Source organism: Crinia signifera, chromosome 8 (assembly GCF_055691185.1).
Source record: "Crinia signifera chromosome 8, ASM5569118v1, whole genome shotgun sequence".
Taxonomy (NCBI): domain Eukaryota; kingdom Metazoa; phylum Chordata; class Amphibia; order Anura; family Myobatrachidae; genus Crinia; species Crinia signifera.
The window spans coordinates 48,305,578-48,322,216 of record NC_139224.1 but is presented as its reverse complement, the minus strand read 5'-3'; the positions used below and the strand labels follow the sequence as shown (position 1 = coordinate 48,322,216).

Here is a 16,639-nt window from a genome sequence, read left to right as displayed (position 1 = left end):
AAAGAAATTCATATGAAGTGTTTATCGATGCTTCTAAGGTCTTCTTAGAAAACAGTTATTAAAGTGTTTTTATTTTTTAATACAATGGGGGTATTCAATCTGAGCCAATATTACCCAACAGGGGAAATATCGGCACTCGCCTTTTCAATCCTGCCATTAACGACAGCATTGAAGGGTGTCAGATCCGACTTTTTAAAAAGTTGAATCTGTTTTGTTGGATTGTCAAATTCACTAACGTTTTTCAACAATCCATGACCGTTTTCGACAATCCGCTGACACTCGACAGCTGGAACATTGATTTCCGGCTGTCGAGTTACAGTTGAGAGAAATGAAAACGTCCCGGGTTTCCATCTGTCGGTACGTTCCGACAGTAAGAATCCCGGATTGAATATCCCTTTATGTGTTTCTCCATATGACAAGTGTCACTTTTTTGCTAGTGCGTTTTTGTTGTTATTGGTCTCTGATGCAATTGAAAAGATAATTGTTGGAAATGTAAAAAAAAAATCTTTCCTTTGACACATTCTGTGATTGTCATGGACTACTTGTTGCAAAAATGCTGCTATTTTCATGTTGTCATGTCAGGGTGAAATTGTTTTTCAGAATGTTAATCCTGGGTAGATTGGTGCATTTGATATGTGCCTTAAAATGCTCCAACACACAAACTTGAGGTTTAGTTGTGCAAGACAAAATATTTAACAGACAAATCAAATTAGTGGAGGACAGGTTTATTTGGAGGCTCTCCATTTCTACGGTGTCAATGAACCTCTCTCTTCCCCAAATTTGTTTTGGGGGAGCTCAGGAAGTCCTGGAGTCGCTTCATGAGTTCATTGGAATTGATTGCTTTTTTAATCAGGTGGGTTTAATGATTGTGCACACCTTTATAAGTCTACAAATAACTCCAAATATTAAAACACCTAAAAGTTACACAGAAAACTTCTTCTGTCCCCATTATGTCCTCATAATGGTTAAAGACTTGATTGATCAATATACTATGAGAAAACTTGAGCTACAGTCCTAATAGTTAAAGGGGTGGGAGGGATCCAGAAGTGACAGTAGGCTAGAACATTGCAGTTACAATTTTACGCTTTCCATGATATACATTTACAAGTAGACCAGAATTCCTGCAAATTTAGGAGCAGGCAGGGCAAAATAATGTTAGAATAGTAGAAAGCTTGATTGTCTTTACCAAATATCCTTGTCCCCAAAGCAACTTGCTTACAGTGGAGTAAATTATCCATATTCTGCTAATGAGTCGTGCCAAACATTTTTTGTTAAAATGTTCCCCTATTCACCAACCACAAGTGTATTTCTATTTATTTTTATTTTTGTCAATATATATCCATCAAAATTTTACTTCCATGGTAAAGAATCCCACAGCTGTTACTGTAAAAACCCCTTTCAGTGCTTCAAATACAGTAACTCCTGCAGCCCTGACTGCCGTTGGATTCCAACATCAGAGCTTTGTATCATTAGATCAAACAGTGATACTTTATGAAATAATAGAATTGGAAATCTTCAATTTAAAATGTGTATTGCGTAGATAAGGAAATACATTTGTAAAATTATCTTCAAATTTTTTTTTAGCAGGTGTAGCTTGTAGCATGGCATATAACAGAGGAACCGTCCAGTACTTTGGTGCAATTAAAACCTTGACAATAATGATTCCTTCTTACCTCCACCATTCTTGTAGCAAAGATAAGGAAATCTCCACACATTCCCAAGACCAATAATTTCCCCAGCCACAGACAGCACAAATTCCACCTTGTTGTTCCAGTGTCCTCTTTCCTTTACTTTCTTGTCATTGATGTGTACCAGGTTGGAACTTGAGGCTTCAGCATCCAGAGCATCCTCAGGTTTGCCATTAATTACAGGGATTGTCTTTTCAGCTGTCATGATTCTTTCTCAACCTGCCAAAGATAGATATACTCAGAGCAGGGTGCCAAAATATTCTCCGAAATGTTAGTCTACACCTTGCATTTATTTCTATAACAATCCGATATAAAGTCAATTTTGTCTATATACCGATGAATGAAATCTAGTGACTTGTTTGATTGTGCTACTAGTTTTTTCTTTTGTTTATCACCTACTTCTGTATGCCTTTATATTTGATCTATTTTGTGTTTACCTATGTTACTACGCCAGGAGGTTTCCAAACAGAAAATGTGGTACTAAATCTCTGTCTACGATGTTGTGTAAATGACAGGCACAAGTTTACAGAACAAAACCGATGTCATGTTGTGCATTGCTTTCCGTATAAAATACTAGATGACGTCCTTTACAACCTGTGCATCTCTATGCCTCCATGCCTCATGCTACAAGATGTGTTTATGTTTATAGATTATCTTTGCTGGTTTCATGATCTTAGAGATCTCAGGATCGGTGAAACAAAATACTGTTCTTCAGGCATTTAAACTGACATCACATGGTGAAAAATAGGTTTAAGCAATCTTACCCTAGTGTTTTTTTCAGTGTGACGATAACAGTGGATGGTAGTAAGGATGTTCTTGTTCCCGTTACCCATAAAATGGATAATTTGCAAATGTTCTGTCTTTGCAGGAGTGATCTGATGGCAGCCTCCTCCTGCTTACTCCCCCTCCTATTCCTCCCCACCTCTTGCCCAGACTATGCATCTCACTCAGTAGCTCTCTTATCTAGGGATTACATCTAAGGTGCACGGAGGATAAACACCAGGCAAAACTTACAGGATCTCCTTATGATTCACTACAATGCTTGTGTAATGGTAGTTATTAAGATGCTTTGATCTTTGTGAGCATACTGTAACTACACAATATCTGTCAGTATTAATGTGCTGGTTCCAAAACTGTAGTCTCCAATAATGTGTGGCTGACATACAGTGCATACAGTCTGGTCCTATACACAAAAAGCATACTAAGGACAGCTGAAAATATAGATTTATGTCAAGTGAAAATGTATGGATTGTGGCAATATACAGTATTTACAAAAGTCATGTGCTTGCATGATACTAATTATACTGATGTTTCTTTTGGGAAACTACAGTATCAATAGAACATTGTGTACTGAATGCCTACAGTACATGCCGGAAAAATTTGGTGAAACTATGGGCCCAATTCAGGACTGTTCGCACGGACGCAAATTCACAGAGGCCAGTGTTCAGTTAAGCTGCCACCCCACTCTATTGATATCACGCCCACTGCAAGTCAATCACCTTGCTTTTGGCCAGCGAACAAAAAAAGTTGCAGGACTTGATCGCAGGTTATTTTATCTAGCAACCGATTATACGGAAAGTCTCATAAACAGAAATGATTATTGTCCTCTATTTAGTTTATGGCAAATTTATGTTTCACTTTGAAGTTTGGTCAAGTAATATATTAATTTTTATTTCTTGTATTGTTTAGTATAAATTATATTCTGCACTAACACATCATTAGCACTATTTGTTTTTGTCTTAAAGGCCCCCATCCACTTGTGCGAGGTATCGCACGCAGCTTCGCTTGCGAGACCTAGCCAAGTACCAGCCAGGAGCTCCTTGGCGCTGGATCGCATATGATAAATCATACTGCATACCATGTATCATATGCAAGCCCAGTTATGGCTGCGGAATCTGCCAAACCCTTGTGGCAGCCATGACAATCTCCGGTCTGGTGCACACTGGATCGCACATCGGGTCAGAATCCAGTATAAAACATTGCTCCTTATTCACGCTACACCACAAAGTAACTGACCTCATGGATGACATATACTGTAAGAACATTTTCCTTGACCTCTTCAGTGGTACCTGTCTGGATATTTTCTGAGCCGAGATGCGCTGCCAGAACAGGCTCCTCCAGAAAATTTCCATGCATGCCACTGAAATCCAGGTGTGTACCAGTGGTGCCTCCAGTGGTGCACCATCTGGTGCCACCACCCACCCGCACGTCCGCTCCCACCACCGCTCAAGTGCCAGCGTACACATTGGCTCAAATGCATACTTGCGCTTGTATGCCAAAGAATTGTGCACTACTGTATAAGGAGTACAACACTTATAAATAAATAATAATACTTTATTCCAGTCACTGCCCAGGAACAACCTGCACTTTACCAAGACAGCTTCTAATACCGCATATCTCCTTCACGACAGCACATTAACTGTATGTGTATAATACTGTAACTCATGGGCTGTAAGAGCTTTTGCTATTTGCGAATGTGCAATAACAATAAATCTCTCAACTACATTTAGGTTTGCATTGCAGGTGGCCCTAAATCAAGGGGCAGATTCTGATCCATTCGGTCCCTGGCATGTCCGCCGATGGTTCTTTCCTGCGCATTCGCATATTCTCCTATTCTCATATGTGCATGTGCAGGGATTCTGTGCGGGAGCCTTCACCGACCTGCACAATCGGCGTGGCACTCGCACGGGGATGTGTGTGTGATGGGGCAGGCGGGGCCGGTAGTGATGGTGGGCCACGGGAATGCCCAACGTTTCATGGACATTCCCATGTAAATGCAGCCGTGACGCAGGGATGAGTGGCTGACATCACATGATGTCAGCCGCCTGCTCTGTCTTTGTCCAGGCACACGGAAATATAAATTAGTCTCCGCTGACTTATATTTGCGAGTCCAGGAGAAATCATTAGATGGTCGGTGACCACAGAAGGATTTCTCCTGCTCTGGGACATGTGAGGAGATGGGTCTTCATAATACATTCCCTTGTATGGTTGCTCACTGGGACTCGTTAACCCCTTACCGACGCAGCCTGTTTTTGCCTTCCTGACAGAGCCCTTTTTTTTTCAAATCTGACATGTATCACTTTATGTGGGGATAACTTTTTATTGCTTTTACTTATCCCAGTGATTTTGAGATTGTTTTCTCGTGACACATTGTACTTTAAGTTAGTGGTAAATTTTGGTCGATACAGTTTTTTTTTTTTTTGTGAAAAATACCAAAATGTCGTAAAAAAATTGAACATTTTGCAATTTGCAAAATGTTCAATTTTCTGCTTGTGAGACAAATAATCATACCACTCAAAATAGTTAATAACTAACATAGACCATATGTATACTTTATTATTACATCATTATTTCAACCTCCTTTAATTTTTTTGGACACTAGGGGGCAGCAGAGTCAAAATTTTACACATAACACAGTAAACGCTGCTTTTGGCTGTTCACGTTTGAACAGCCAATCGCAGCGATCGCCGATGGCGGGGGGCATCGCTGCCCCCCCTGGGCAATGAGGGAAGATGTCTGCTGTCAGGGACAGCAGACATCGTCCCTCTGTCACCGCGTCTATAGACGCGGTGACAGTTTAAAAACATGACGTACATTTATGCCATGTGTCGGGAAGTACATCCCGACCATGACGTAAATGTACGTCAAATGTCGGGAAGGGGTTAAATTTGAGCTTCACAGCTTTCCGAGTCAACCAGAATGAGGGTCCACGTCCACTAAGAGTTATGCTTCTTAAGAGCGAGGCAGCCAATCAAGGGCTCCCTTTTACTCTACCCAGACATAGACATGTACTTTTTACTTTAGCAATGGGGCAATGTTATTTATTGATTTATTTATTAATTTACTAATCTATTTAGTAATAGATTACTATTATTTTTCCATTGGGGAAACTGTTATTTATTTACCAATGAGAGCAGTGGTATATATGTATTGATAAAACTGGTCAATATTAATTATTGAATGGATCAACACTAGGGTGGCCAATCCCCGGATCGTGATTGCTGGGATAGTGGGATTTGTCCCCAAAATTGCTAGCATTTGAATCCCAGGATTGGAGTTTCCAATCCAGGATTTTGGAATTAGATTGCGCATGCACAGTTTATTGCCGGGCAGCATCTAAGCACTCTGTCAGAAGCTGCCCGGCTGCTCCCATCCTTGCTGTACGGCTCTACTCAGCGTGACCCGGTCAGAGGTCACACTGCATGTCATGCTGCGCAGCCCGTCTGCCACGCCCCAGCACCACTGCTCTATACTCCCCGCACCACCGATTCCTGGACCCCCTCGCTGCTCTCGGACCCTCTGTGGCTTCCTTTTTAATATTAGGGAGGCCAGTCCCGGGATCCTGGGAATCCCGTGATTGAGCATTTTCAATACTGATCCCTAATCCCTATTCAACACACTTTTGCCACTATATATTGACAACAATCTCAGTTCTCACAGCCATGGGAGAAACATTTCTGTTTACATCTTCTTTACAGAAGGAGTGACTCACTTTCAGAGCACACTCCCATAATGGGTGGTGTTAATGTGGCGTGCTGATACCTGCCGTGATCAGGGACTAACTGGAAATTTTGAAAGAAACAAAAACAAACAATCAAAACATTTTTATCTTAATATGCAGAATAGTTAGACTAGTAATTATTATATGAAAAGGGCATTTTGTAAGCTAACTCAACAGATCGCTTAGAAAATGCCCCTACATCACTGTGTGTGTGTGTAGCGGCATAGGGATAGCGATGTGCGGCCCAGCGTGTCGCTATTGCCCCGGTGACTAATATCAAGCACGGATAAATCTAGTTAATGACTGGGGTCGCCGGGGTCAGGGACAGTTTTCTCACAGAGACAGACTGGCCCTGACAGATCACTTAGCGTCACATCACTGTACAGCACTGTGTGCTGGGCGATCTGAGCATTCTAGCATCACTTAGAGTGCACATCTCCCCTCATATCCCTGTGTGTAGGTCTCTTTAGAGTGCTAGCCTGGGAGATCCCATGTACTGGACTTGAACTTTAGTGTTATGGATCCATTAGAGGAGGTCATTGGTAGTAGCTGGCGGACCCATATTTTGTCCAAAATTATGCTAAGCACCATAAATTTACTCTATGTTGTAAAGCAGTATATTCCAATTAGTATGATTAGCAGTGTTTAGTACTCCGGGGAGATGCACAAAGCCTTAAAAAGTGATAAAATGGAGAGTGATAAACCACTAACCAATAAGCTTGTAACTGTCATTTGTCAAACACAGCCTGTAACATGAAACTTAGGATTGGCTGGTGGTTTAGTACTCTCTATTTGATCACTTTTCAAGCTTAGAACATCTGGCCCTTAGAGTGTCCACCTACAAAGTGTATACTTGTTGATCATTTTGTTAGATTTATAAAACAATTACACTAGTGGTGGATTGGACACTGATAGTGGCCCTGGAAAAATTTCTAGTGGCATCACTTGGGCAGAATCAAATCAAATGTTAGCAGAACCCACACCAAAATAGACAGGGTTAGTACATCACTACATCTGTGTGAAAGCCATTGGTTTCAATATGCTTGGCAGTCTAGTGGTCCCCAGACCTTTAAGCTGTTGTGGCAAACCACCACTCCTGTCACGGATATAGATGGGCCCCTGACTTAGATGAGTATTTGCAGTATTTGAACCAGCAACGATTGCTTGTGTGAGAGACAGGAGGGGAAGGGGCCATTACTCTGGGCAAGGCCATATTTTTAAAAAGCTGCCTCACAGGTAGGGAAGCCAATCCCAGGGCATTTTTTCAATCCCGGAAATCGGGATTGAAAAATGCCCAATCCCGGGATTCCCGGGATCCCAGGATTGGCTTCCCTAGTAGAAAACCACTCCGTGGCCACCCCGCATATTAATTTACGTTGCGGCCGGGAGAGTGGGCGGTGAAGCTGGGCGGGCGAAGCAGGAGCCGGTGGGCGGGCGGAGCAAGTGGGCGGGCGGGCACGTTGAAGACGGGTGCCATCAGGGTGGGAGGGCAGGCAGCATGCTGTGCGGCCTGCGTAGCGTGACCTGTGACCTTGTCACGCTGCGCAGAGCTGCACTGCCGGGACAAGAGTAGCCGAGCAGAGTCTGAGCACTCGCTCAGATGCTGCCCGGCATTAGACTGCGCATGCGCAGTCTAATCCCGAAATCCCGGGATTCAAATCCCCGTTGTTTTAGGCCAAATCCCGGGATCGCGCCAATCCTGATCCCGGGATTGGCCACCCTACTCACAGGTGCATCTGCCTACCAGGAATTTTATCTATAAGACCTGTGGCAAATCCACCCTGCATTACACTATCAAGTTAGTATGAGAAAGGAAGAATTTCCTACACAAATACTGTACACTTGTATCGATCCAGCCCATCTCACATCACAATGGGCGTAAATGCAAATGATTTGCCCCTTTCTATTGGTATGTATAAATCCTTTGTGACAAGTCATTCCAAGGTCTGTGTAGGTGTGGTATGGCGGTCCGACGATTGGGATAGCAGCGGTCAGTATCCCGACATTGGAATCCGAACTGCCAGTGCGAGCGCAAAGAAGCCCCTTGCGAGCTCGTGATTCGGTTTGCTCACCACAGGTTCTATTCTCCCTCTATGGTGGTCATGGACCCACACAAGGGAGAATATCCCCTGTTAGTTTGGATCCCGACAGACAGGCATTTAAACCGTATGGATTCCGATGTCGGTGTACTGAATCCGGCACGTGGTCTGTGTACCCTTGCCCACATGAGCTCTGCTGTGTGTCAAAGTAAACAGGCTTCTTTTGAAGTTAAGCAGAGGAAGCTTCATGAAAGTATATGTTCTGTCCTTCCTCTTGGTCCATAAAAACTGTATTAATCATGGTATCTTAGTTATCCATGTATTGCACCCAGAAGGCTATACAGCATTGTTCAAGGACTTTGCTCTATCCCATTTGACTGAACTGTTTGAACTTTTTACTTAAAGACTCAGTGTCAGCATACTGCTGCTTAGATTTTAATTTTTTTTGTGTCCATTTTAAATTTCATTATTTTTTTTTAATACATTTTTGGCTATTTTATGTATTTTTTTATGTATTTTTTTTGAGCTCGTATATATGTCAATAAATATTTTTTATCCTTTAAACACATATTCCAAATGTTTTAGATCCAATAAGCAGCACTATAATAGGAATTTCCACACTGTTTTGGTATACATAACACCTTTTTTTTATATAATATCTAAAGGTATCTATTAATAATACACTATTAGGCAGCTGTTTCTCTTCTCCAATCCCTTCTAGAATCCCTTCTAGAAACCACCCAAATGATCCACCAATCGGTTAATAGAGAATGCCCCCGCTGGCAATGGCCGGATGCGTGTCCCAGTCACTTGGTGGTGGGGAGCGGAAACCTTGTACCGTCTCCACTTCAGGGAGACAGGCAGGGTTGGGGGGGGGGGTGCGGGGAGGCGGCGGGGATCAGCGGGGAGGCGACGGTGAGCTCGGTCGGAACGGGGAGCGTGAGCGTCTCGTGCGCGCGTGCCCCCTTCCAGCGGATGGCAGAGGCTGGCTGCTGGCGATTCGATCGCCAGCCCCCCGGCTGAACAAGACCGGCTCCATCTGTACTCCTAAAAGATTAATTTCAGCGCCGACCATGACGTACGCAGCATTATATAATGTTTCACATAGCAAGGAAAGATGTTATATTTCTCATGACATTCACCTGTCCCAGAGTGCTAGGATCAGACACTTGCATGTTTAAATACCTTGTGGCACTGAGAGAGCATTAGCACTGGTGAATACAGTAGGTTGTTCCTGAGACTGCTGAAAGGATTTGTGGAGGTGATGAAATCCTAACATAGTTGAAAGCTTCCACTTCCACAGATCCAGCATCAAAACAGTGAAAGAAGCAAGAGGCAATGTGGCTTTATCATTCAGTATCATTTATGCTCTTAATCAAACTATTAAGGATAATATATTATCTGCATTTGAGGATGCGGATGTGATGTGATAATATTGGCCAAACTCACAATGGGATAATTGAATACATTGCATGGATGTATCAATTATTGGATGCATGGACAGAGTTAGCGATAAAGCTCTGTCCCTGCACCATTGGGATATTTTTCATGAAAATTACCCCTGTGCTGTATTGGACATGCACTGCCACTGACTTATAGTAACCAACCCCCGGGATCGTCTCCTGCATGTGAAAACCCCCATTTCACATTATTTTAGTAAAAATAATGTTAGTAACTGGGCCCCATAGAGACACTCTGGGGTATATTCACTAAGATGGGAGTTCTATTCAAGACGGGATGTTTCTATGGGTATCCAATCAGAACCTAATTATTATTTATTTAGCACCTTCTCGAAGATTGGATGCCAATTGCAACATCCCATCTTGAATAGAACTCTTAGTAACTAAACCCCTCTGTAACACCAATGGTGATATTTAATAGGATGAGAGATTCAGAAAGTGAGAGATGTGGTAAGAAATCTAAAGTTTTTTTAAAGCGGCAATCATTTACACTGCAAATAATCCTATTAAATCTCACCCCAAGGCTTTGTACATCATGCAGCAAAATATTGGGATTAATTCAAAGATACACATCCGCTGAATGGAGGTGAGGCTAAATGGCTGACACTGCACTATACCATTCGCTTAGACTTAAAATCTCAGACGTGGCACAATAAAGAAATGTGATGTCATTAATTTGCATAAAGTAAACAAAGTCATTAAAATCTCTTATTCCTTATGATATCAAATATATTGCTATCCACCGCTCTAATCAAAATTATTTTGGACACTGCCAACAAACATCTCCACTCAAATTTGTAACCCCTAAACTCTATTTAATATATATATAATTCTGTTTTCAAACCAATTGTTCTGACTACCATTAATGCCCAAGATTGACACCCTGATCAATTCCTGTCCTGGAGCCTCTGGACCTGTTCTGCAAGTATCTACACCCCTCTTCTCCTTCCACTCTACAACCTCTCAAGTTCACCTAATGGTAAAATCTCAAATATCACTTCATTACTATCTACAGTATGCATCACAGCCTCATTTGAAATCGATATCCCTCTATCTGCTGCCTTTATTGTTCTGATTTTGAAAGAAAACAACATTTTGACCCAAACGCTCTCTTATTAATATCACATCTCTCAATTAGCTTGGCCTCACAGCTTCTTGAGAGAGTATTAAACTGTCCCCTCTGCACCTGCCGTTTCCACCTCGCTGGGTTTTTACCGTGAGGGGGAAACGGCGTGTACAGCTGCCAAAACAGCGAGGCTCACGGTTATATGCAGCGGGCTCCCTGCATTAGACCAGAACCTCGCTATTTGGGGTAATCCTCGCCAGCAAGGGTTCCACAGGAAAGTTAAATAGGAGGCCAACGCGGGGGTTAAACAGCGAGGGTGGCTTGTTTTCTGTGAACCTCGCTGGTTAACCCCCTCGCTGACTGCATTGACTATGGTCCATTATAGAGCTGAAGCCTGCGAGTGTCTACCCAGGTTGCTTCTGGAGCAACCCTGCTCACTAGCCCAAAATCAACTCACCCCCTCCTACTGGTATGACTTATTTGCTGCTACTGTAATGGTTTGCACTCCTTACATCATTCGATGGTCGCCAACAATCGAATGATGTGGAAGGCACACGCACATCTAAGGTTACTCTGAGGATGTACGTAGTTATCAATTGCTTACAGTACTTATAGTGCATTGTTTTATGGAGGTTAAGATAGAGCGAGGGCCGCATAGGTCAGAGGGAATTTAAGAGCCTGGGAATTTGTTGTCCATAAGCATTGTAGCAGCAACAGCAGTGCATAGCCGTAGGCAATAGCAGAGAGTGGCAGGTATACCTGCCAATCAGGGTGCAAGGGGGCGTCAGCTTGGAGAGGGGTATATCAGGGATTGCAGCCAGGAAGTAAGCCTCTTTGAGTCTGGATTCCCACCCTCCCTACCCCCTTTTTTCCTCTGTTCTACCTGGCCTGACGCCATTTCACCAAAATTCTGCAATTATGCCACAGCTTTAGTTTAATCAATCGGCGAGAAGGCGCTCTCGACCAGCAGTCAGGTGGGGTGTCAGGTGGTCTCTGTGCGGTATTGCCCCCCCTTTGCCAAGAAGGCGGGCGAGTCCCCATGCTCCGGCTGGGGGCGTCGGACACTTCCTGGAAGGTCAGCGTCATGCAATAGAAGGGGGCGGTATGTCCGTCACAGCGCAGGCTGTACCCCATGTGAAGGGGTGTTGCTAGATTGGGGCGCTACGGTCGCTACCATGGCAACACCCGGAACTGGTGCTGGTCTCAAGTGCTTCCTTTGCCATCCCTTATACAAATAGGGGTCATACCATTTCAATAAATATTTATGACCTTTTAACCTTACGCAGTTGGTGTCCGTGTCTTATTTCAGATAAGGTGTTTGTGTCAGTTATTTCTAGGCATAAGAGTTAAGGTATGGTATAGATAAACAACAACAACATTATTCACTAGGCGCCTTATGAATAATAATCCAAAAGTTATAATAGAAACAAAACAGAATGTTCTGCTAAAGAGTTTGTCATCTATGCATTAATTTCCTATTAGATCTATTTTCTTTAATGATGCATTAAGCACTAAAATTACATTTTTGAAAGATATTTAAAGCAAAACATAAGATGACTAAGGACCTTTTCCATTCTTCAATACTGTTTGTTTTCTAGCTTCTATTAAGCGTTCACGCTGGTGTAACAGCTGCTGTAATACTGAAAGCCAAATGATGTTGTCTTTGAATGCAATATAGATTTTAGAGCTAGAACCTAATTTATGTCCCTTGCTATGAATACTGACAAATCATTTTTTTTTTTTTATTACTTTACATTTGCTCTCTTCACTTGTATTTATATCACTACTACTATGGGAAATTTGTAAGACAAAAGCTCTGATTTTATTCCTATTTGCAATTATCCTGTGGGTCTCACTTCTCATCAATTTCATTAAAGGTAATATATAGTATATATATATATATATATATATATATATATATATATATATATATATATATATATATATATATATATATATATATAGTAAATATGAAGCATTTAATATCTGTAATTTATATAATAATCCAGTGACGGATATTACCTATGGGCTGCAGGACTGCAGTTCCCCCAGTAATATCCACCACTCCCAGTGAGCCAGTTGCAGTCTATGGGCAGTATTCAATGAGAAAAATTTGCCGTGTTTTATGGCCAATTTTTTGCTTTTCTCGCGTTGGACGAGACTTTTGCTCTCAAAAAGCGAGCAACCCTATTCAATGTGCACTTCTCGCCGTCTTTCTGAGTGATTTTCGCGGTGTTTCTCCGTGTAGCAATTCTCCATCTTTTCATGGAGAAGTGGAATGTGAACTATTAAAATAAAAGTTTTTTTTGTTTTCATTTTGGTGTCAAAATATCAGGAATTTTATTCTGTGAAGGGGCATGCTATTTTTATTCATGTGCTTATAGCACATGAATATGTATTTAATTTAAAAATATATTTTTTTTTTTACACAGAGCAGCCAGCAGGGGGCCGGGAGCCGAGCCGCTCATTAGATATTCATATATTCACTGCACCCGATCATTACATATGCATGATCGGGAGCAGTGAATATACCCGGTCCCCTGCCTGGGTCCCGGGGAGCCCACCTCCCCCCCACATACGTTCTGGGGCAGGCAGGGAGACTTCCATCTCCCTGCCTGCCACCATCCAACGGCTCCCTGCAGCGGACGAGCGTCCACTGCAGGGGTTAAGATTAGCCCCTCCAACATTGAATACAGGGAGAGAGAGTGGCAGCCAGCCCTCCGGAATACAGCCAGAGTGCAGCGAATCCTAAACAGGATTCGCTGCACTCGGCAATATTTTACATTGAATACTGCCCTATGACTACACTGGCATCACTGTGACTATCAGGGATTTAAAATTCTACCTGTCAATTACAGACACTGCAGGCAGCATCAGGGGGAGGTGTATTCTCCCTCTCAGATTGGCAGACTGGGATTCGATTAGCAGAGTGCTGGCTTCCTGTTAGAAGCCACTTCCTGCCTTATAGTCAGCCCTAACCTGCTTCGATGGCCTGCAGTAGTCCCGCCATTACTTTTGCATATGTGCTGGTCCTGGCGCCTCTCAGATTAATTGTGCAGGTGCTGTGACCCAGTTGGTGGCTTGAATTAGTGTCTCCTTCGGACCAGGCAGCATGACTAGTTGCAGTTCCTCTCATCCACAAAGGTTGGAGCTGCCGCTAAATAAAAGTGAGTATTAAATGGCTTTTTTTTTAAATAAACAGTGCAATTTATCTCTGAAGGTGCCCATACACGTACCAATTACCCGGTACTTTTTGTGCTAAAATAGCATCGTTGTGCATGCATTGTGCATGCGATGCAACGCTATTTTAGCACAAAAAGTACCATGTAATTGGTACGTGTATGGGCACCTTTACAACTTAAAAATGCCCTAAATTGGGCTGCACCCCTAACTCTGCTATGTTGTCCTTGGTACGATAGAGTTTTAGCATTTATTTAAGTATTAATTTACTTGGTAATTGCTCCGTAACCATTTCAAACATTGCCCTTACAAAAGTAAGCTACAGTATACAGAATAGGGTGTGGTACAAAATGTCGAAATGCTTAATGTCGACACCATACTTTTGACATGGTCTGAATGTCACCATGCATTTTCCGTGTTTTGACTTTTGGGTCTGTATCTCCGGCCGTGTTTTGTGTTTTGGATCTGCTCATACCCTTTTCTTGACCTCAATACAGGTCGAGTCTCCTGTATCCGGAGATCTCTTATCCGAAATATTCCAAAACATGTGTTTTTTTAAGACTACAGTATTTCGGATTTTTTTCCCCTGACCCTTTTTTTCATACTTACAAAGTCCCCCCATGTCCATGGCCTTCAGGATCTTCTTCTGCATCTTCAGTGGTCCCAGGAGTGCATTGCGCTGGTGTGCTGGCGCGCTGGTGATGTCACCGGCAGGGCTGGCAACAGAAATCTTGGGGCCCAGTACACTGATATTATTGGCGGGCCCCCCTAACCCCGCCCCATTGAGCAGAACATTTTTAGTACACTGCATATGGAACGTGTTTATTTATTGTTACAAAAGAAACATGTCACGATCCGAGCTGTCAGACAGACTTTCTTACCGGCTAAGTGCCTCCGCAGGTTCAGCTTGCGGTCCAGACGTCATCTCTGCCGGCGTCCTGTCTGCCGTGCGCCATCACCGCTGCCATCCTCCAGTCCTCTCAGCGCTGCTGAGTCCGCGGCTGCGCGGCGCACCGCTCTCCTGTCTTACAGTGACAGTACCCAGTGCACGGCAATTCACCTGTCCGCCGCCATTGCTCCCAGTATCCAGCATGGCGCGCACAAACACACTTTCCCGCCATAGCAGACATGGGGGCTGCCATGTTCTTCCCAGTCACATGTCTGTACTGTCCAATCCCGTTGGTTCTGATCTCCCTGTCATACCTGCCCGGCCAATCCTGGCCACCCAGTGGGTATAAGTATGCAGGGAGCTCTCAGAACCATTGCTAGTGCTTCAGTTGTCTCCAGTGTATGGTCAGCTGTCCTTGTCTCCGTGCAAGTGTATTTCTCTGCTGGTGTTGTCTTCCATGCTGCAGTGTATTCCAGGTTATTCCATCTCCTGTGAAGTCCAGGTTATTCCATCGCCTGTGATCCTGCCTCTACAGCCCAGCGACCAAGCCTAGCTCCGGGACTCTGGTCCTCCGATGCTCCAGCATCATCCACCATCGATGTTCCCACATCATCATCGTTAGTCCGATATTCCGGATCTCCAGTCCAGCTTCCGTCCATCATTTCGGACCCACAGTCAAGCTCCAGCTTTCCGTCCGTCACTCCGGACCCACAGCTTCCATATCCGATATCCGGATCCGATGTTCCACCATCGATACCATTCATCACATCTGTTAAGTATTGCAATCTGCATGAACTGTCATTACTCCTGCAAACTTTACTGCCTTTACCGTTACAACCTTCTGCATAATAAATCTGGTTGTACTTTTACCTCTGACTGTTTATTGGCTCTGGGTGCACTGTCGCGCAGTTCATGCGCAAGGGTCCTCTCCAACCTCCCCGGTTCAGGTACCGGTCCAGGTCCCCACCAGAGGTCTCAGTCTTGTCGACTTAGCCCCCTGGTGTGACAGTAAGCACTAGCCAAATGGATCCAGCCGCAAACCAAGCATCTCCACCCAGCCCTGTACAGCAACTGGCTGTTCGCTTGGATCAGCAAGAGGCTGCGCAGAGCCAAGTGATTCATTGTCTGCAAGATCTGTCTTCCCGGCTGGATAAGCTACAGACCACTCTCAGTGGCCCTGAGCCTGTCAGAGAACTTCCAAGTCCAGTTCATCCTCCTGTAATGGCTGCTGCACCTCGCCTTCATCTGTCTGTCCCCACCAAGTATGATGGGAACCCCAAGACCTGTCGAGGTTTTCTCAATCAGTGTGAGATTCACTTCGAGCTGCAACCCAGCAACTTCCCTACTGAAAGGGTCAAGATCGCCTACATCATCTCCCTCCTGTGTGGAGCAGCGTTAGAATGGGCGTCTCCCTTATGGGAAAGATCTGATGCCATCCTGTCCAATTACAAGGACTTCGTGTCAACATTCCGGCGTATCTTCGATGAGCCTGGGCGATCAGCATCTGCCTCCACTGAACTCCTCCATCTCAGACAGGGATCCCGCTCCGTCGGGCAATATCTGGTCCAGTTCCAGATTCTGGCGTCTGAACTCTCCTGGTGTGATGGGGCCTTATACGCAGCTTTCTGGCATGGCCTATCCGATCGTATTAAGGATGAACTCGCTACCAGAGACTTACCCTCAGGTCTAAGTGACCTTATTTCATTGTGTATCAAAGTAGACCTACGCTTCAGAGAAAGGGCTGTAGAACGTCACAAGAGCGCTCCAGTTAGAGTGCCAACTCCTCCGCCTTCTTTACCCACTGCTCCTGCGGTCC

At 43.9% G+C, this 16,639-nt stretch overlaps 1 protein-coding gene across 1 annotated transcript in view; it reads right to left on the bottom strand.

Moving 5' to 3' along the window:
* The window catches only part of LOC146026016 (sodium- and chloride-dependent GABA transporter 3), a 176,249-nt gene extending 173,641 nt beyond the window's left edge, over positions 1-2,608 (bottom strand). Inside the window, exons 1-2 of the mRNA XM_083156324.1 lie at positions 2,453-2,608; positions 1,674-1,907 (exon numbers count right to left, since the gene is read on the bottom strand). Of these exons, the coding sequence (XP_083012450.1) occupies positions 1,674-1,893 (220 nt within the window). The 5' untranslated portion in view covers positions 1,894-1,907; positions 2,453-2,608. The remainder of the gene's footprint in view (positions 1-1,673; positions 1,908-2,452) is intronic.
* Between the last annotated feature and the right edge of the window lie 14,031 nt (positions 2,609-16,639).